This window comes from Scophthalmus maximus, chromosome 11 (genome assembly GCF_022379125.1).
Source record: "Scophthalmus maximus strain ysfricsl-2021 chromosome 11, ASM2237912v1, whole genome shotgun sequence".
Taxonomy (NCBI): domain Eukaryota; kingdom Metazoa; phylum Chordata; class Actinopteri; order Pleuronectiformes; family Scophthalmidae; genus Scophthalmus; species Scophthalmus maximus.
The window spans coordinates 23,204,403-23,225,500 of NC_061525.1; the positions used below are offsets into that span (position 1 = coordinate 23,204,403).

Consider the following 21,098-nt stretch of genomic DNA (forward strand, 5'->3'; position numbering starts at 1 on the left):
TTATTTTGATAATCGATTAATCGGTTCAACTAGTTTTGAGCGCTTTGTGTAATTTGAAAAGCGCCTTAGAAATTCAATACATTATTATTATCATGGAAGAAAAAATCGATTATTTGCTCCTCTGTGACAGTAAACTGAATATCTTTGATGTGTGGACAAAACAAAACCCCATCTTGGATTATTTTTGGAAACACGGTCAACATGTTTCACCATATTATGGATAAAACAACTCATCGATTAATCAAGAAAATACGAAATTTGCCTAAACCTGCATGAGCATAAAAAGATTTCCCTCACGACAGCGAAGCACGTGACGAAGACACAGATAAACACCTTAAGATGATTTGTTTTTTTTATTTATTAATAGGAGGAATAACTCATTCATTGCACTCCACACCCACGTTTTTGCGTTAAGTTTTCCTGTGAAATCGGTTTTATTAAAGGTGTAGTATGAAAAAAAAACGGGAAAAAAAACATTTAAGCAAAAATGTCGTAAAGCAACTTATGTAGAAACCTTCCCCCACGAAACGAAAACTAAAACCATGTGACTGGCAACACGTTTTTTTGTAATTTTATTTAAGACAACTCTGAAAAAAGAATTTAATACTGAAAAAAAGGTAAAAATAAAAAAGTCTTCCCAATATGAGAAATCACAGCATTTTGCAGCAAGTACACTTTTTTTGTTTACTCGTACTTGGCAAAAAAAAAATAGAAGGTACCAACTTGTGACATATGGCAAGACGATGCAGCTAAACGTAAAAAAAAAAAAAAGAAAACGCTAATTTAAATTTAAATAAACGTGTTGCTACCGACTGATTTAACCCTTTCCGACATCGTCATATATTTACATCTATTTACTAGAAAACAACACAGAAAAAAAATAATGAAATGTATGAGAGCGGGGAAAAACAACATACTAGTTAATTTTGGCTCATATCAAAACATAATACAGTCAAGCATTAATAAGTGTGTGGATTTACAAAGGGAGTGCTGTAGTCAAAAGTCCCAACACAGATTCAATTTTTCTTTTTTCGTTTCCGTCCCAGTGAGTGTGCTTCGGACATCTGCCGACCTGGAAGTCGTTTTTCTCTCTTCCTCAAAAAACGACGACGACGACGACGACGACTGCGTGTCTGAGACTACAGTAAACTTAGTTGACCCCTGAGTTTTTTTACTAAATGCAAAAAAAAGTGTATGAAATACCTCAGTACAGTGTATCTTAGTGCAAGCCAGCAATATGCTTGATTAAACACGAGGTATATATATATATTCTTTTTTAATTTTATTAAATAGCACCCAAAGAAGCTGATAAAGATTTTTTCTTCCCCCCAAGATCGGTGAAACTCTGCTCGTGTGTGTGTGTGTGTGTGTGTGTGTGTGTGTGTGTGTGTGTGTGTGTGTGTGTGTGTGTGGAAGGAGACGAGGAGGTGATTGGTTTCGTTCTGCATCTGTATCCTTATGGAAAAAAACCAGCAGTTTCAAAAATGCTTGAATTTTGTATTACATCTATAAACATGTTCTTTTTTCTCTTTTTCTTCTTCTTTTTCTTTTCATAGAAAATATAAATATCCCTGAATGAAACAGATTCACAGCATCTCTCTCTCTGTCGAGGACTCTCCAGTGCTACTACCATAACATGGCCGTCAAGTGTCTTCCAAGGTTCTTCTCCAGTTAAACGTCCCGTCTCTCTTTTCATTCGCTGTCGTGATAATTCACCGTCCGCTTCCCTCGGTTGCGCGTGTTCACGCGCGTCTTCCGCTGCGGCTTGCTGTACGACTCGTCACTCTCCTCCTCGTCCTCGTCCTCCGAGGCGGCGGCAGCGGCGTTGGCCCGCCGTTGCGGCCTGAGCTGCCGGCTGGCGGTCCTGTCGCCTCCCCCGGACCGCCGCCTGTGACTCCTCCTCTTTGGACTGCTGCGGGACCCTGAGCTGGCGAAGGAGTTTTCCGAGGCTGAAGACGACTGCTCGCTCTCCGAGTCGGAGCTGTGGTTGTTGTTGCGTTTTTCCTTTTCTTTGTGGTTCGGCCGCCTCAAGTTCTTCTTCCCTCCTTCTCTTGAACGACGGACTTCCTCTTCCTCTTCAGACTGGGACGAGACCGCCTCCTCCTCCTCCTCCTCCTCCTCCTCTTCCTCCTCTTCCTCTTCGTTGCATTTACCTTCCCCTCGTGTGGATTCTCTTCTGGGACGCTTTGAGGACCTGCTGTTTCTATCGTTCTTTGACTCCGCCTCCTCTTCCCCGTCTTCTTCCTCAGAGTCCGAGGTGTAAATGCGTTTCCTCTTGGAAGATGGCTGGTGGCCCCTGGTCTCCCCGGGGGAGGTTCTGTTGTTGGACTCCCTTGTGTTGTACCGGTCTTCCCTGGGAACCCGCGCTGCCGCAGCCTTGTTGCCGTTCCTCCGTTTGCTCGCCGACGCAGAGTCTTCCTCCGACGGAGAGTTGTCGCTGATGTACTTCTTTTTTGGTAAAGCTCTGAGACTCCGCCGTCTGTTCGGCGTGTCGTCAGAGTTGTCCGACTCCTCGACCGACGAGCCGGTGGAGCGTTTCCGCCGCGACTTCCTCTCGGGCTTGTACTCCTGCTCGGAACTCTCGGAGGCTGAGGCGTCGCCGGGAGACTGTTTGGATTTCCTCTTGTTCCGCGCCGACCCCCTCTTCGCCTTCGCTTCGACCTCCGACTCTTCGCTAGAGTGATCGCTTCCGTCCTTTTTCGGTTTCTTCTTGCGCGGCGTCGATTTCTTTGGAGAGTCGTCAGATTCAGCACCGTTGAGTTTGACGGTTGAGGCAGACTTTTGTTTATCTTGGCTTTTTGATGGCGTGACTTTGATGCTCCTCTTCTTCTTCGAGTCTTTGTTGATCGACTCCTCCAGTTTTCGTCCGTTCTGGTGCGGGTGTTTCCGCGAGCCGTCCTCTTTGTCCTCTTCCTCTGAGCTTTCGGGAGGTTTGTGTCGTGTGCTCCTGGGTTCAGTGTCCTCTAACTCCTCCTCACTCGTAATTCTCTTCTTCTTGACTGGAGTGGCTGCTGTGCTTCGAGAAGGTCTCCGAGAAACCACCGTCTCCTCCTCGGCTTCTCCAGAACTCTCCTCTGCACTCTCCTCCGGCTCAGAGTTGCTCTCAGACTTGTGATTTTTAGCACCGTGTCCGTTCACGTGGGACAAAGTATCTGCAGAAGAAAGAATTATTGTTATCGATTAGAGGAACTTGTCATTGCGGTTCAAAAAACGTGACAGACGAGAGCGTTACTCACCGTTTCCCTTTGTTTTCGCAACTCGTCTCCGTTTGTCGGACCTCGCGTCACCGTTCTGCCGATTCTGGGAGGAGGACGAAGCATCGCTGTCGTTCTGTTCGTCCTCCTCGTCCTCGTCCTTTGATTCACGATCCGATTCTTTTGTTTTCCGACAAGCTAAAAGCGGAATGAGAGCAGAATCCTGTAAAGCTGCCTTGAAAAATAAATCTGAGAACAATCCCTCAGCGCGTGTCCTACTCTCCCTACCTCGTGTCGACGACTCTCCGTCTGAATCCGAGCTGCTCTGGATCACCGCTGTGCGTTTGCTGGCCCGGGGCGTGCGGAGGCGGCTGCTGCTCCTTTTGGGCTTCTCCTCCTCCTCATCCTCCTCCTCTTCGTCGTCATCATCGTCGTCGTCTGACGCTCCGAGGAGTTTGATCTTGCTAACGGCGGCCCTCGCCGTCTTCCTCTTCAGCGACCTGCGCACCGTCAGTTCCTCCTCTTCCTCCCTGTCCGACCCCCGGGACGCGGCTCGGTCCGCGTCCCGGCGGCTGCGACGTCTCTCCCTGCGAGACGACGACCCGCCGCTGCCGTGACCGTTCACCTCGGCCCTGCCGTCTGGAAAAAAAAGAACACGAGGACGTTACGTATGAACCTGTGATTCGCTGATCTTCAGTCTCTTTTGTCTTTAGAGTGTTTTACCTGTCCGCTTCCTGTCGGCGGCAGCCGCACTGTTCCTGGTCAGACGTGTGCTCCGGCTGTTCTTACTCCTGCTCGGGTAACGATGACCTGACGACCGGGAGGACGCTTCTCCATCCTCACCCTCCTCTCCTTCACTGTCAAACTCTTCCTCCTCCTCTTCATCATCTTCTTCCTCCTCCTCGTCACTATCGCTGTCTGCAACTGGAAACAATAACACATTTTTCAAATGTTGCAACATGGTCTCCTGGTTTTTCTCTTTACCTACACGCAAAACTTCATATTTGAAAAAATTATTTAAGCTGGAAAACCGTCTGACCTTTTTTCCTCTGCTTGGCACAGTTGCGCCTCGTGACTCTCGCTTTCTGTCTGCGTCGATGTTGCCGCAAGGCACCGGGACGTTTCTTCTCCTCCTCCGAGTCGCTCGGCTCGCTCTCACTGTCGGACTCTGAGGTGGAAAAACACAGAAGATTCGACAGATCAACAAGTGGTCAGTGCATGGCGTCCCAAAAACCGGCCTACTGCATCTCCGGTCTCCTGTGGTGTATTTATCTCTCTCAGAAACATGTGTCGTCATCTCCCAAACAGAATGACTATCACCTGAGTATGTTCTGTATTTACCGTGTTGCATTATTTACTAGTATCCCCAGTATTTAGTTTGGCGAGTCGGCAACGGGCAAAAGCAGAGACGTTTGTAAAGGATGAAGCAGTCACGCGCATTCACTTCCTGATTGGTTCTTATAAATCACGACTCCACTACCAGCGGTGAATTTAGGTACAACTCCACACTTGGGGCCATGTTTTGTAATCCGAAAGACTAAAAAACGGCACAGAATCTTTCATATTATTTACGTACTTTCATAAACCAGAGTCTCGTCCGTACCTGGTGTTGATGAAGCAGCTTTGGAGGCGGAGTCGTCGGACGAGGAGCTGCGACCTGTGCTGCTGCGCCGATTCCTCCTCGCTCGCTCGGGAACAGACACTTTGGCTGAGGTAGATTTGGTCATGGACGACGTCTCGACCTTTTCCTGAGTTTTGACTGCGGCCCTCTTTTGACTTAACAAGAATGCAAAACAACAATTTGTTATCTGACAATGTCATGGAGAAGTAATGATGTGCAACCATTCCATCTGACGACGCCTCACTCTGACCTCGCTGTGGTCTGATCCTGCTGCTGCATCTTCTTGCGGAACCTCTGGCTGCGTCGGAGCCGGTCACTACTTTTCACGGCGGTTTTGTACTCGGATATGACCGATCTGATATGCTCCTCGAAGAAGGCGGAGAGTCGCAAGGTCATACTGTAAATCTGACAGAAGAGATCAGGTCAGACAAAACTCAAATTTAAACACGTGAACTCTGAGAAAACCCAGAGGAGGCTTGAGGATTGTTCTCCGCCTACCTTGGAGCGTTTATTGGGCGTGTAGGCTTTAGCGTTGGCGAATATTAGGCGAGTGTCTTTGCAAAGCTCCACAGGGTTATCATAGTGGTCGTCCTGCAGGGCTCTCTTCACTGAGCCAAAGTCCATCGGCGTGTCGATGATGTCATGGTAGTCCTGGAAACAGGCACACAGAAACACGAGTTATAGACTTTGTCTTTACCGAAACGCAAGAACGCCCAAAAAACCTAACCACAACTCACCGGGTAGTTCTGAGGGTCCACGGGCTGCCGGAACGGCTCCGAGTCCTCACACTCGAAGATGTAGTTGATGAGACTCTTGCACTGTTCCTTCCAGGCATCTCTGTCGGGCTGCACCTCGACGGTGCGCTGCCGGAATCACGAGAGGAGAGAGGAGATCGTCGTGACATGTAACACACAAACGTGCTAATCTGATGCTAGAAGTGAGTCTGCCACCAAACTGTCAACTCACACACAGATACTTTGTCTCAGGGCAAAAGACGTAATACAGAGTTTCTACAAGCGATTGTTTGCCAACCTTAATTTGTTATTTTTAATGCCGTCAGAGATCTTTGTATTCGGTATTTTCTTCTTACCTGACGTAAGCGGTGTCCAGCTGAGGTTCCTGGTGCTTCTGTGTCCTCGTCCTGTGGACAGTGACCAAATGTGCCAATGTAACTTTCTACTGTTTTGCAGACATTAATAAAGTGACTGATAATGTGAAAAACCATCCGAACATTCAATAATAACTGCTGACGGTGTCTCTCCTGTGGATTTCAAGTAAAACTTTTGCTTTAAAATCAACTGGACATACTTTATTTCTTTTTTTAAAGTACACTTTGCGTATTCATGTCTCTATTTGCTTGTGAAACTAACATGTAGCTATTTGAGTAATATCTAGACTTACCTCTTCATCTTCATCCATCTCCTCCACAGCGTTGTAAATCTCCATGATGTCTGTGCAGCTCGGATTACTGCGGAAATATTAAAAATAAGTGTGATTATGTTATTCTTTAAGTTCATACCAAGTCAATATTATTATTTACTATGTCAAATATCAACAGTCTTTTCCGTCAGTTGTTGACAGACATCAGAATTTTTATTAGTAATGTGGTAAAACTGATGAAAAAAGGAGATCAGAGATCAATTCATAAGATTATGTGACATCTTTTTTAAAGTTACAGTAAAAACATCACCGTTGTAGAGAAGAAGAACTCACTTGACAAATTTCTGGAGGACATTGGTGATGATTTTTGCAGAGTGGGCGATCTTGCTCCTCGGCTCGTTGAAAGTGCGGGCGTTGTGTGCAATATACCTGGCGTCCCAAATTAATGCTGAGAGGCGTCTGCGGACCATCAGAGGAAAGTAACATTTACTGTGTTGAACATAAACAATATTGATAAACTCTGATCAGCTTGAATTAAAAAAAGATACGAGGAAAAGAGAAGAAAACGAGTGAAGCCGAACCTGTAGAATCTGTGCAAGAGTCGGAACCTGATGGTTCCCAGGTCGGTGGGATAGGCGATCACAGTGCAGTAGGTGGGATACTGGACCAGGTCCACGGGACCAGAGAACGGAGCCGCGATCTCTGCAACAGGCACACACAAAGAAACTGGGAAGAGATTCTCTGACAGTTAAATGGACCTGGAGTTCTCCTTGAATGACTGAAAATGACATTGTGACTGACACACGAGAGAGAAAGTTGAAAGAAAAGAGTGAATGCGAACTAGACAAAAGTCAAAGAGAGTCTGTGTGTGTGAATACACACCAACGGTGATGAGCTGGTCGATGCCCCCGATGATGCGTTCGCACTCCTCGTCGCGGCTCCGCTCGCCCCACTCGCCCGTCAGGGGCTTGTACATCAGCTCGCGCATCTCGTCCGCCGTCACAGGGATCCCGCCTCCCTCCGTCTCCGGCTGCTCGGCTGCACGGGAGAGACCGACTGTTTGAACATGCAGTGAGATCCCGTTAATCTTAGAGTTACTATTCTTACTGACTGTACATGGATGTGACTGTGAGCACGATGGGTCTTTACTTACCATCATCTGGAATCGGTTCCACATCCCAAGGACTCAGCTTCTCAATTTCCCCATTGTCCCAACTGGTGGACACACAAATAAATAGTGTCAACCATTGAAATGAGATTTGAGAGCTGCCTTTTATCAATTATATGAAAAACAGTCATTAACCAGATGTTTTTAATTCAATAAATAAAAAATAAACATTAAATATTAATGTAATTGACAGAGTGCAGTGTCATAGACATGAGGATTTGCACATGGCCCAGACAAAGATAAGTAAAGAGATGTAAGACAGGCCACTAGGGGGCGTATTGAGTAGTCATGGATTAAAAAATACATTTAAAAAATATAAAATACATTTTCTGGCAAGAAAATATTTGTCTTGTCCTCATGTTAGACACTAAGTTGGTGTTGAAGCTCAAAACCACAGCGTTCCCTGCTTCCCTGTACTGTAAACGTACTGTATGTGTTGTTTCTCCCACCTGACTTTGAAACACTGGAAGAGACTGTCGGGATATTCCGGCTGGTACGGCTCCTGACAGACGATGGTCCCGAACCACCAGGCGTCGTCGATGACCGAGCGAAACCGGTCGTCTGCGGCAGAGAACAAGGAAATGCGGATGTAAGACAACAACACAACTTCATTTATCGGCCAATGAGCTTCTCTGGTGGTGAGTTTGGAAGCCAAATCATTAATATCTTTTTGCGTGAATAAACGTTAACCCAAAACGACTTTTCGCTTCGCGTTTGGTGTGAACGCAGCATTAGACTCGACATCGCTGGCAAGCTGCACAAACTTACTTGGTTGCCAGTTTCTTCGCATTGCCTCGTCGTAACTTTGCCTCAAAACCAGGAAGTCTATGACGTCCGGCATGTCGTGATACCTGTCGGGAGAAATCAGTCATGTTCCATTTTAAAAAAGATACAGCACCAGATATGTAGCCAACATTTCAAAACAAAAAGAAACAGAATGTTATTCTTGGAAAAAAAAAACAAAAAAAAAACCTGGACGCTTACTTGACAGAAAACGACTTGTCAGAGATTTTGCCCGTGCCGTTGTCAATGAGCGTCAGCTTCAGGCAGCAGAGTGTCGGAGGGCAGACTTCATATTTGATCCCAGTGATCTTCACAAACTCTTGGTCCTGGAAAAGAAATACAACAGGGTGTCCGTTAGTTATGCATCTTCTACATTTCTACTTATACCGATTAGCTAAAACATTATGATTTGCACCAACTCATGTGCACACAGACTTTGACTCTCACAAACAAGTTTGATGAAATCCATTCACACAGATACAGACAATGTAAAAACGTGTCGAACATGTCATTTTAATTGAAATATATGATATAATTTTTTATCTCCACACCCATCTAGCGTAGATTTGTGTCCAAACTCTTCCTCTAGCAGTAAAAGTTTTTCTCCTCCGCCTCTAATCTTACCCGCAGCTCCATTTTCTTCCAGGGCTGTTTGTCGAGGTTGATGGGGTACAGTTCGTTCCGGCTCACGGCCTCGACGTAGGCTTCGTGTCCCTGCCGGAAGTAGATGACCTGACGAGACGCGAGAGAGTCTGAGCTTAGAGTGAACCTGGAAAACTGGAGCGATTATCATGATCGTTCTTTATTTTCACAGGATGATCATGATGCCACCAGAGGATTTACAAAAAGTATTGAGATTACATCTACATTTTGGCTTCATAAATAAGAACAAGTCAAACCATTAATAATATCTAACATGTGAACACATTTCTCAATCCTGCAAACATTTTTAAATCGTCTGCAAGATGTTCAGTAGACATTTCCTTAGATTTGGTTTCTCTGCTTCTGTTTGTCAGTCTCAGACGGAATAAATAAGTTTGCTCTCGTTGTTGAACAGAGTGTAATTATGACGATTTATGTTTTTGTGAAGACTGAACAGAAATGTTTATGTAAATTCGACTCCCTGGCTCTGTAAAATCCGACTGTACCTCATCACCCATTTGGGGAACAAAGGGAGACTTCCTGGGAATGACATCGGTGATCCACAGTGAGGGTCTGAACTCGTTGGACACTTCTCTGTTGATGGATGGTCTGGGCTTCGGACGCTGGTTAGAACATCAAGAGTTAATATGAACTTGTTTAAATTAATTTAGGATTACCCAGGATTCATGAATAACCAGTACCAGGATTGGTGACATCATGACAACTCACCCGTGGTGCCTTGTTCTTTGCCTTCTTCGTCTTCTCCTTGATTTTCTTTCGAGGCTTTTCCTCCTCGTCACTCTGCTGCTGCTGCTTCTTCTCCTCCTCTTCTTCCTCCTCGTTCTCGTCCTCCTCCTCTTCAGAGGTGCTGAGTCTGCGCTGCACTCGTTTCCGCGATGACAAGGGGGTGGAGGGCTGCAGGTTGATGCCGGCGTCTGCCGTCCAGTCCGAGTACTCGCTGGACGTGTGGCTGTCCAATCACAAAAGCGGCTACGATTAACATTTTTAAAGTTCCATATATGAAAACGACTAATACAAAAACGTATTAAAAAAAGTACGTGGCCCTTTGTCAATACAGCTTCATACCTTGAGCTGTCACTGTTCCATTCCTCCTCATCATTGGACGACTCCAGATCACTTCCATCCAGGTCATTGTCCTGATAGATTCAAAACAAAAACAAGAAATTACTTTAAAAAATTAAGAAGAAGAAGAAGAAAGAGAGACCCCAGATTCTTGTAAATGACAAAAAAAATGGAGAATGTGAAACCTCATCGTGCATCTCTGAGCTGGCGGTTTCCTCTCCCTCCTCACATGACAAGTCGAGGAACTCCATGGCATCGCCGCGGCCGTGTGCTCGCTTTGCAGATGATGGCTCGTCATCCGAATCATCCTGAGGGAAACGGATGGGACGGTGATTTAAGTATTTTGAACTCAGAAGCTTCAATGAATGTTTGCACGTAGCAGATGGGTTAAAGGACAATTTCATTTCAAGGTTTCTTAAGAAAACCTACTCGACAGCTGCTGTAGATGATTCGCCTCTTCTTTGCGTTGTACAGAGCCACCTCCTCGTCTCCTTTGGCAGTTCGGATGTACTCCTGGTCCCTGAAACACATTTTCCATTATGACTCAAATCAAAAGGAACATTAACGACAACTGAGGAGATATAAATGTCATAAAAAGTTTCGAAATTTAAACCTAACTCTGTAGATCATCTTCTAGCCATAAGCACCTTTTTTTACACAAATATCTAAAATGGGAGTAGGATGCATTTCCCTTTTTAAGCATTTGTTTGAATTTGTGTGAAAATATAAAAGATAAACACACGTCTTCATACGTCACGTTTTCATACGTCATTTCTTCCAGCTGTGGCAGGTGGAAAAAAGGTTTTCACTGCGACCTCAGGTGTCTCACCTGTAGCTGCTGGAGGCCAGTTCAGGAACCACCACCCTGCGTCTCCAGGCCTGCAGGTCTCTCTCTGTGGCCATCTGGCTGCGAGGGGCGTTCTGATGCATCTGCCGGACGCCCTCCACCTGACCGCTGCGACGCAGACCCACGTTAGGGGGCGACTGCACATCGGCTCGCTCATTCACAGACACTGCAATGAGGAAAAAAGTGAAGAAATGAGTATTAACATTCAGTAAATGATAGACCAAAACCACAGAGCAGATCGATACATCAGCTACAACAGATTGATCATTGATACCTCTGCGCGGTGTGCTTGGTGCTAGTGCCGGGCCCTGGGCCTCAGCTGGCCCCTCTGGCCCTGGTCCTGATCCTGCTCCAGCACCCGGCACTGGCTCTGTCCCGGCGGGAGTCTGCCGGTCCTGTTGCTGCCGGAGCTGTCGGATGGCCTCGTCCAGGAGGCTGCTGCGTCTGATCGCCACCTCCTCGTGCTCTGCAGTCTGCTGGCTGATCACCTGCTCCACCACCTCGCCATCGCCTGGAGACGTCATCAAACACAGGGGGGGTAAAAAGAGCATGAGCGGGTGGGAGAGGAGGTTCATGATGTACATATACTTAAAGTCGATAAAGCGGGGGGAAATTAATTAGAGGCCTTACTCATGGCTACATATCCAAGCTGAGGAACAAGGTGTTCAGCAGCGATATTCTCCCGTCCCGGAACAAGGCGCTGGTACCTGATGTGTAAAAAAACAACAACAGACATAATTAAGTTTATCAAGATATATTTCAAATGGAAGACAAAGTAGTAAAAACAACTGAAGATCAAAATTGAACTACTCTAATTTTAACCAGCAGATGGGTCGTGTCTACCTCGGTGGATGGGGGTTTCCATCCACGTCCACCAGGAAGGGCGGGGGCATGAGATGAGGCGCCTGTTGCGTCTGTTCATCCAACACGAAGCCGTTGGCATCGCGGATCAGCGGCCTGTAGTCCGTGTGGAAGAAGACCTGGTCCGGGAGCTGCGTGGAGACCGGGAGAAAGACGCTGGGTGAGAAACCATGAGGGATTATTCAGACGCACACACACATTTGTCTGGTTCATACTAAACCATAAGCTTACAAAGCTGTGAAAGTCGAAAGGCTATAATATTGTATCAATGTCTAAAATGCAGCACAGCAACGGTGAGTAAAACACGACACAACTGTGTTAAGATTTAAACGTATATTCATTAAATCAAACTCCATACTGGGTAGGGAGCTCTGGGTAGTTTATTTTATTCTTGCCTTCTCATATGGCTTGGAACTGCCGAAGCCAAAGACGAGCAGATGGCCGTGAGAGTCTGTGCAGGCGAAGCGTTGGCCATCGGGCGTGAATTTGCAGTCGAACACGGCTCCGTGACCTTGGCCCTCGATCTGGATGAGAAACACACAAAAAAACATTAACAAAGGAGGCAGATTGCAGACAAAAGGGAGTTTTTAACAGTGTCCAAATTATTTTTTCCTATGAATAGAAGTTTTTCAAAACTGGTTCACACTGCGTGTCCTTGAAAATTGGTTTCCTTTCAGAACATTCCGGTTCCTCTGAGTCCATTCTGTTACCAAGTTGCTCATTGGTGAATTTGTCATTTTGTCTCTGATCTGATAAGTGTCGGTGTACCATGTTGAAGTAGTGTTGCGTGTTCGTCCCTCGCTGCAGATCCCATATGAAGACGTTCCCGTCGTGGCCAGCAGACAGGATGATCCTGGGGTCGAAGGGGTGCGGCTCCAGCACAAACACCTCGGCCTCGTGGCCCTGGAAACAAAACAAAAAAATGAGTTCTCTTTTGTTTTTTTTAAACAAGAAGTTCTGTGGAGGTTAAATCAGGAGAAACACAACGGTGTGTACGATTTACTTTGAGGATGTGTAGCAGCTGTCCCGTGTAGGAGTTCCACACTTTGAGGAGATGGTTGTTCACAGCCGTAATGACTGTGTTGTCATGGCGATCCCACGCTACCATGGTGACTTTGGGTTTGAAGTAGCTGTCCTCTTCCCTCATCGCCTCAGCACTGTCAAAAAAAAAAAAAACACAATTGGAAGATACAGCATAGTACAGGCTGTACGTTTCTACCTTTGCGGAAAAGGCTGCAACAAATTTTTTACATTACATTAATGTTGCTGATGGTTTTGTCCAAAACGATTTACAATCATTGAGGAAGGTACAGTAGCATTAAGGGGCGACACTTGGATAACCTGGAGTCAAACCACGAACCTTCTGTACCAATTTCAACAGTGTAACCAACTGGGCTGTACCGGCTGTGATACAAAATCTTGTGTTTTCAGCAATCAGAAATAATCATTCAGAAATAATGATAATGTTCATAAAATCCATCATCGTCTTTAGTTTCCTCGTGTCATTGTTGAGCCACAAATCCTTTATTTAACCGACAGCAGAGAGTTGGTTCTTACCCTGGAAGAGTGGCGGCCATGTTGAGTAGGATGCACCTCCACTGCTGCCGCTGGTGGAGCTTCCAGATCCGCGCGGTTCCATCGCGACTTCCGCTCACAAACCTGAAGTCAGGACAGTGACCGTTACTTCTCTAAAAAACTACCATGATAAATACTAAAGACCGATTTAATGCGCAGTCATATTTATCATACCTTTCACCTGAGTGGCAAAACTGAATGCTGTCAACTTTATCCTGCACAGAAACAAGGGAAGGGATCATGACACGTTATTTTTCTCTGTTGACCTAAAGCTCAGAGGGGACGTGAATATGTTTTTTCGTCTGTGATGCAGCAACAATATTAATGTTGACTGGTTCTTGGGAGGATTCTCACCGTGTGCTCGTGGAGCTCGGATGTCTTTTCCGGACTCCCGCTTCCCAAGTAATATATTCTGATGACATCATCTGTACTTCCTGTTGCTAGGAAAATTCCACCTGAGAGGAGAAAAAGAGAAAAAATCAGTTGTCAATCTTTAACAGTGTTAAAGTTAACCTGTAAATCATTTATTATGACACTAGATGAATTATTACCTGGACTGAACGAGGAGCACACGGTCTGAACTCCCGGCCTCGGCCGCTCCGTAAATTTGTGCGGCCGATCACTTTAAAGGACAAACAAAGAAAATATTCAGTGTTGGAGAAGACAGAAAGACGTCTGCCGTCTGAGCTTGTCACGTTTCACAGTTTTTACTGTAAATCTGCTGATAAGTTTGAACAGGGAGAGCTTCCATTTGTATCTCATATTTACTGTACATGACATTTTACTAAACTGACACTGTGGGGGCCACACTCTAGGAAACATTTTTGGCATATAATATCAGTGTCAACACACTCCTAAAAATATATATTTATTATTTAGGAGGCAGCTCACATAGGAGTTATGGTAAATTCTGTCATTCTGTAATAACGTAGATACAATATCCTGATTGGCAAGTGACTGGCGATCAACTTTAACTGGTTTAAATGGTATTTTTAAGTGTCTTTGTCAATATTAGGTACCATGTTAGATCCCCCCCCAAAAAAACCTAGATATCCTAAATCCCAGGACACATTTTAGCCTCCTCACATTTTCCGGATTCGTTAATTTTGTTCAGAGTCTGGAACCTGAGGCGGCCTGGCTGCCGGCTGCCGACAGCTGACAGACACTGGTCTGCTACAATATTTGCTCGGAGCTTTCTTTAATTTTACTTTAAAGATAAACATGAAACAGACAGTGTCAGCAGAGCCCGAGTCATATGGATTTTTGGAGGCCGATGCAGATATCAGATTTCAGATTAAACCGTCTGATATAATATAAATATATATATTTTTTTTTTAACTGTCAATGGTTTCTTAGATTTCGTTATCGAACCATTTATGACAAAGAAATGTAATTGACGCTTGATATTTTAGTTTAATCATAAACTTTATCATAAATAAATAAAAAACTTAAATAAACCAAATACATAGAACTTGAATTAAGAAAATTAACTTCATTTATTTAACGAAAAATGTAAAACATAAAAGCACATTTATTTTCTGCATTCTTTATTCTGTACAATAACAGATTTCACATCGGTAAACATAAACGCCAATACCAATAAAGGCTGACCAACCAACGGTCGGGCTCTAATAAACAGTAATTATATACGTATATATATATATAAACCCCTGAAACACAATCAAAGAGGCAGCACTCACCTGAAGTTGATGTTGTTGACGTCCCACTGCCAGAAGCAGACAGTCGCGTCAGTTCCAGTGGACAGCATGTAGCGCTTCGAGCCCTTGGCGAACGGTGAGAACTGAACACACAAGACGTTCAACATGTCAGGAATCTCACAGTCGAATTAAGATGCTGGAAATACTTCATTAATATAAATGATATTCACGAATTTGGCTTCTTGGCTATGTCCTCTTTTTATTGAAGGACTTCCTTTTACCTGGAGGGAGGTAATGGATCCACTGTGCCCCTGCAGCACGGCCACAGGGGCGCAGGTACGAAGGCACCAAACGCGGATGGTCTTGTCACAACTCCCCGCGGCGATCAGCGTGTTCTCGTAGTTGACCGCCAGGTCTGTGATTTCTGCCGAGTGTCCTCGCAGCGTCGAATGGAGCCTGCCGTCGAACGACGACCAAATCTTCACCAGGCAGTCGTCCGACCCCTGAGAGAAGAAAAGCAACAACTTGTAGTTTAATAAAATTAGATTCGATTATTTACTATGATCACGGGACGTGGGAGCCTGGACTCTCACCGTGAAGATCCTGAGACCGGTGCGGTCGAAGGCGATACAGTACACTGCAGACAGATGGCCCAGGATCCGCCGGTGCAGACGCATGTGCTCATAGTTGCTGACGGGGTTGATGGAGCTGAAGCGCTGCGCTCCGGTCAGCTCTCGCCCCCGATGCACCTCCACTGTTCAACGACAAGAAGAGTGACGATGACATTACAGGACCACGACTACCGCCATTGCCACAAATAGAGCCGGAGCGCGAGAGAAATACAGAGCTCAACAGTGACCGCCCACTTTTTGAATTATTAGCCATAATGTCATAACCATCCGAGTCACGAGGTTGTGAAATGATGGAATATGAACCTGTAGAATCCACAAGTCCGTATGAGATCAACCTTTAATTTGCGAAGTCATTGAGGAGCATTCGTTCCTTCGCTCTAAAAATAATCATGTACACAGTCTTGTACCTTTGCCTTTTTTTTTTAGCCGAATAAAAAGTTTAATGCTGACGATTGATCGCGTGGTTTATTGGTTTGGTTCCAGGTTTAAAACTCTTTGTATAAGGGATTTATGAAACGTCAATGGAGTAAATAAGTGAAAGTTTAGTTGTTTAGTTTTTTACTTTCTCAGCTGCTCTCTCATTCATGTCCATTTCATATTCATCTGGTTCATTAATACATTTGATTTAAACTTAAAACAAAACAACGTGAAAAAACCATCCCCACTTCACATCCAACATGTGAACTGTAACTACATCCCTGCTGCTCTGAAGTCGCATGCATCTGGTTTGTATCTGTTGCCACGGGAAACGAGAAAATATCAGAGTAACATTTCAACACCACCCATGATGGGGTTTTTTTTTCTGCTTCAACTTCTCTTTGCTTCAAGCTGCAGTTGTTTTAAGCTCGTAACCAGGCCTGTGTGAGGATCATCCCTTCTAACTGTAGCTCACTTCTCAGTGGAGTAACTTCCATAGCATATTTTTAATAAACAAAAATAATAGGGACGCACCGATGCTCAACTGTCTGGAGGACACTTTGTTGTCGTAGCGGTATCTGGTGCTGTGGTATCGGAGTGGTTTTATGATTACAAGTACGAACACATGAGCACAGTATTGGAGCCGACACGGTTTCGGTGCATCCCAAAAAGGTGGCCTACATGTGTTTTACTTTCCTCCATGAAAGGTCAACAGGTTTTAAATAAATAAAACTGTTGGAAACAGGCAAAACAAGAATTTTTGCGGCAGCGCGAGAGAGAAGAAGAAGAAATGCCTCAACTACAAGACAAATAGGAGCGGTGGGAAACCCTCAGAATTGGGCATTTAAAAAACGTCTGCACAAATCTTTAAAGTACACAAAGACTTCTGCTCACAGCGGCTATGGAGTGTACGGCAACAAACACTGACTTCAGTGTAACAGAATGGGCTACCTGCACCATGTCCTGGTTCTACCAAGTACTGCTCAACTGTTTCCGGTCCCTTTGGCTCCATAAGCTGATTGGTAACGAAGTGTCTGCCGCAGAACCTTCGAGTGAGAGGTGACGGGGAAATGATCCCGGCGTATGTTTAACTAGTGGTCTTCTCAGGATGGGAACCCAAGATAAATTTAAATACGCCATTGAATTTCGATGACGACGAAAAAAGTGGGACACAGCGGCACTCTGAGTACTTCATCTGTTTTTAGAAAATGTCCCATTTTGGACATTTTTCCTGCGTGAGTGAGTGAACATTAACAGTAAAACAGAGGAGCAGCATTATTTTGAAACAGAAGTATGACACGTAGCCTAGTGCATGTAGCATAGTAAGGCAACAATCTGGCCAAGTCATTGCATCACACTGATATTCATCATCTACAGACAGAGACCAAATCACGGAAAAAACAATAATACACACAGTGCACCCATTACCCAGTTGTTCACAGAGACATTTAAAAGCACAGCTGAATAAAATAAAGCCAAGTGTGTGTAATGAATCCTATTCTAAACACATAAAAGAGGAATATCATGAAAGACCAGACGTACCTAAGTGTGGAGGGTTCTTGCAATTTAAAGGCCTCTCTGGTGGTCGGCCCCGGTGAAGGGCTGCATATGATGAAGCTTTAAACCGCACATGGTCGCAGTCTGAAAAACGGAAAAAACTAATATTCAGAGACACATTCAGATCCGCCCCAGCTGCAGTTCCAGTTCCGTCTACTGAACCAAGAAAACTATCCAATCTAGAAGATTGCGTACTGTACCTTTCGGGGTCCGCAGCATCGACTGCTTCCCGGAGCCCAGGAGAGAGTGTACACCCGGGACACATGACGGCACATCTTTGTCAAGAATCGGTCCGATCTGCTTACAGATCTGTAGCAAGTGATCTGGTGCCACGTGTCTGTTGGCTGCAACCTGTCAAGAGCAACACGTAGACAAGATTTGATGATGAGACACTGATCGCAGATCAGACCTGATCAGATTAGTTTAACTGACAGACGACGAATTAAAGATTATGAGACGCTCTTCTTGAATACAAGGATTTGCTGCTCTTCTCTGTTTTCGGATCACTGTAGATTGAATATGTTTGGGTTTTAGATGTCGCCAACACACAGAGACAAACAAACCATTTCACTCTCACGTTTTCATGTCTCCAATTAGCCGAAGATAATCTTTGGACTGTGGCATGAAGCCGGAGAAAACAGACGTAGACACGCTAAACACCACACAGACTGCGGAATTCAAAGCAAGCACCGTTTCACTGTGACCCATCAGTTTTTAAACTTCAGACAATCAGACAAATAAGCTAAAGCATGAATGCAACATTGGGCTCTGAGACTTTGTGATCCATAACATTTTGCCATTTTGTGACATTATTATATAGTGAGGAATGAAGATCGGAAAACAGTCAGCGAGATTGATCAACAGGGAAAACAGTTAATCATTTTTGTAGAATTCTATGAATTTGACATAATATAGGATCGTACGACCTTCTTCTTAAATAAAAACAATTCTCACAATACAGCAAGAAACACTGAACAGTTTGGCTGCAAGAAATGTTGTGTTGCATGTTGACTAATTTGAGACACATGCGTGTTTTAGATATAGACTATATTGATAATCTTTTACGATATTTATCATTATATAAATGGCAAAGAATTGCGGTTTTAAGACTTTTCTGAAAGCCGCAGTTTTGAAGAAAAAAAAACCATGTCTGACCGGGCTTCTGTATGCCTGGTTGTTAAATAAGGCAAATGCGTGAATGCAACGTTGGGCTCTCGGACTTTATGATCTATAATATTTAGCTGTCAGCGGATTGATCAATAGCGAAAACGGCTTTTTATCATTTTTGCAGATTTGAATGTATTAGCCGCACTATCAGACCTTGAACTCAGACTGAACACTTCACAAAACAGTTTGGTGCATGAAATATTACGTTGCATATTGCTTGATTAAAAAACTATGCATGTTTAAATCTAACTGAACATGTACATACAATTTTATGATAATTATCTATTGCATAAAGTGCCGTTTTGTAAGAAAAACAAGCACATGTCTGACCGAATGTCTGTGGGGTTGCTCGATGCGGGGCGTGGCTTCCCATGCAAAACTTTTCACGGACCAATCACAGCGGCGGTCACATTGAACAACAAGGCAGAGACAGCGCATCGCGCCCTCTGATTGGCCAGCGCGGCCGCCTCAACGCAGCGACAAGCATCGAAAGCGCCCGCCCTCGATCTGCAGCACAAGTCGAGGGAGATAAATAATATTAAACCCCTCAGCTTCATAAACCCGCTGTCTGAGCGAACATGTGTGATCATTTTGAGAAAGTAGTCCCCGCCAGGAGAAGCTTCGACCGCGTGAATACCGAGCAAAGCTGTACAACACGCGCCGGTAGTGCGGCGGAGTGGGGGGAAGAACAAAGACCGTAAACAAGCACCGGAGCACGCGTCCCCCCGGTTCAAGACACAATAACAACCGGCGACAGAGATGAAAAGTTCATATCTCACCACATCTTCATAGGTTCTCGGGTGCTCGTTCCCCAGCCAGTCGAGTCTCCCGGGCAACAGCTACAAGTTTTTAATAAAAAAATATACAAAACAAGTTAGCGCAACAACAAACAAAAAACAGCTAGCATGTTAAGCTAGTTTTTTTTGGTGTTTTTTTTTTTTTCCAAGTAAAGATAGAGATGTCAAACGCGATGAGACGTTCAAGTCCACAGGAGTGGAGACAACTTTCAAGTCCTCACTCGGGTTAGCATAAGACAGTTAGCAGAGCTAGCTAAGACAACAAGGCAGCGGCGGCGGCGGGACACACACACACCTGATAGTCCTCTAGTTCCCTCGCGAGCACCTGGAGGAGATAATAAAAACAATCATATACAACAACTAGCATCAACTAGCTACAAGTCAACTATGTAGTGTGTGTGTGTGTGTGTGTGTGTGTTGCCAGTCAAAGCGCCGCCAGCTCACCTCCGCCGCTCTCCGACAAGGACCCGTGGTTAGGAAGCGAGAAATCAAGTAGTACAGCTCTGCAATTTAAAAAAGAAAATCAGCGTCTAAAAAATAATTGATTCATGAATCGATCCGTGCGGGGGTTCACTCGTGTGCGGCTTACCCGACTCGAGGAGCGAAGTGTTCCGATTTTTGGCCATTGAATCGGCCGTGATTGGGAGGAAGAAAGAAGGAGGCAGGAAGGATAAGAGGGTTTTTTGTTGTTGTTGTTTGTTGTTCGAACTTTGTAACCACAGAGGAGGAGGAGCAGGTGAAGAAGAAGAAGAAGAAAACCCGGTTATATATTTATTTAACTCCGCGGCTACACGGCTGCGACCCCCCTCCACGGCTGCTCCCGCTTTCTGTTCGGCCCGCTCGCAGTCGCCATTGGAAGGATGAGGGCCCTCGGCCGAGTCGACTCACTTCCGCCACCGCGGAGGAACACAGGAACAAGGGGGTGGGGCGTGAGGGGGAGGAGGGAGGGGCGACGAGGGGCGCGGCCTCGCGACAAAGACGTTAAAAAAACAAAAAGGTGCACGTCACGTTTTCAGACGCAGCCGCCGACATTTGCATTCTTTTGTCACTGTAACATCAGACACTGACACCATGAACAATCCTGCTCGTCAAGATAAAGAAAAAATAAAGAAAAAAATCATAACGTACAAGGAAGTAATCGCCCCCGTGGGTTCTGCACATGACGTCATATGACAAGGTTGCCATGTCAATCCGTTGCTCGATCAATTTTTCCTTTTGCCAATTTTATTAAATAATCATACCGCGCCTGATTATTCTGTCCACACTGTTTCTATTCGGCTTTACATTGTGTGTGTGTATATATATATATATATATATATATATATATTATTATTTTTATTTTTTTATTAAAATTTATCCTTGTCTTTATTGCATGTTTATGTTACCTTTTTAAACTGATGTTTCTATTTTACTGTAACGCGGCAAATCTCACCACAGTGGCACAAAATAAACGATTATCTGATGTTATCTTCTGTAATATTCATAGTCATTTAGAAATGTGCACCACCTGGAGATTTGTCCAGTCTCAATATTTCTAATAATAATTAAGTTTAGAACAAATAAAAACAAGGAATAATGGGGGGGAATGTGCATTATTTCACTGCAACATCAGACACTGACACCATTACCAAAATTACTTGATAAAATAAAGAAAAATGTAATTCAAAAAACATAATCTAAAAGGAAGTAATAGACCCCCCCCCCCCCCCCCCCCCC

General features: G+C 44.7%; 1 protein-coding gene across 4 annotated transcripts; it reads right to left on the bottom strand.

Moving 5' to 3' along the window:
* Positions 1-334: 334 nt before the first annotated feature.
* On the bottom strand, positions 335-20,270 carry brwd1 (bromodomain and WD repeat domain containing 1). 4 transcript variants are annotated; one of them, XM_047335640.1, is made up of 44 exons: positions 19,972-20,270; positions 19,827-19,885; positions 19,678-19,707; positions 19,365-19,424; positions 17,619-17,769; positions 17,404-17,502; positions 15,406-15,566; positions 15,094-15,315; positions 14,855-14,955; positions 13,706-13,776; positions 13,509-13,609; positions 13,329-13,369; positions 13,137-13,238; positions 12,583-12,736; positions 12,348-12,482; positions 11,975-12,103; positions 11,562-11,710; positions 11,349-11,425; positions 10,993-11,229; positions 10,701-10,884; positions 10,301-10,391; positions 10,057-10,179; positions 9,875-9,945; positions 9,518-9,758; positions 9,295-9,411; positions 8,771-8,878; positions 8,348-8,472; positions 8,132-8,214; positions 7,813-7,924; positions 7,349-7,410; positions 7,078-7,233; positions 6,777-6,921; positions 6,529-6,654; positions 6,217-6,283; positions 5,906-5,956; positions 5,553-5,678; positions 5,314-5,466; positions 5,066-5,220; positions 4,798-4,970; positions 4,234-4,362; positions 3,918-4,118; positions 3,483-3,833; positions 3,237-3,392; positions 335-3,152 (listed from the first exon to the last, which is right to left on the bottom strand). In XM_047335640.1, exons 1-44 carry the CDS (start codon positions 20,006-20,008, stop codon positions 1,693-1,695), a joined length of 6,882 nt encoding a protein of 2,293 aa, XP_047191596.1. In that variant the 5' UTR covers positions 20,009-20,270; the 3' UTR covers positions 335-1,692. The 4 variants fall into 4 exon arrangements, with proteins under 4 accessions (XP_047191596.1, XP_047191595.1, XP_035479268.2 ...); XM_047335639.1 differs by having other exon boundaries at positions 7,078-7,251; XM_035623375.2 differs by having other exon boundaries at positions 6,777-6,897; positions 19,972-20,269.
* Between the last annotated feature and the right edge of the window lie 828 nt (positions 20,271-21,098).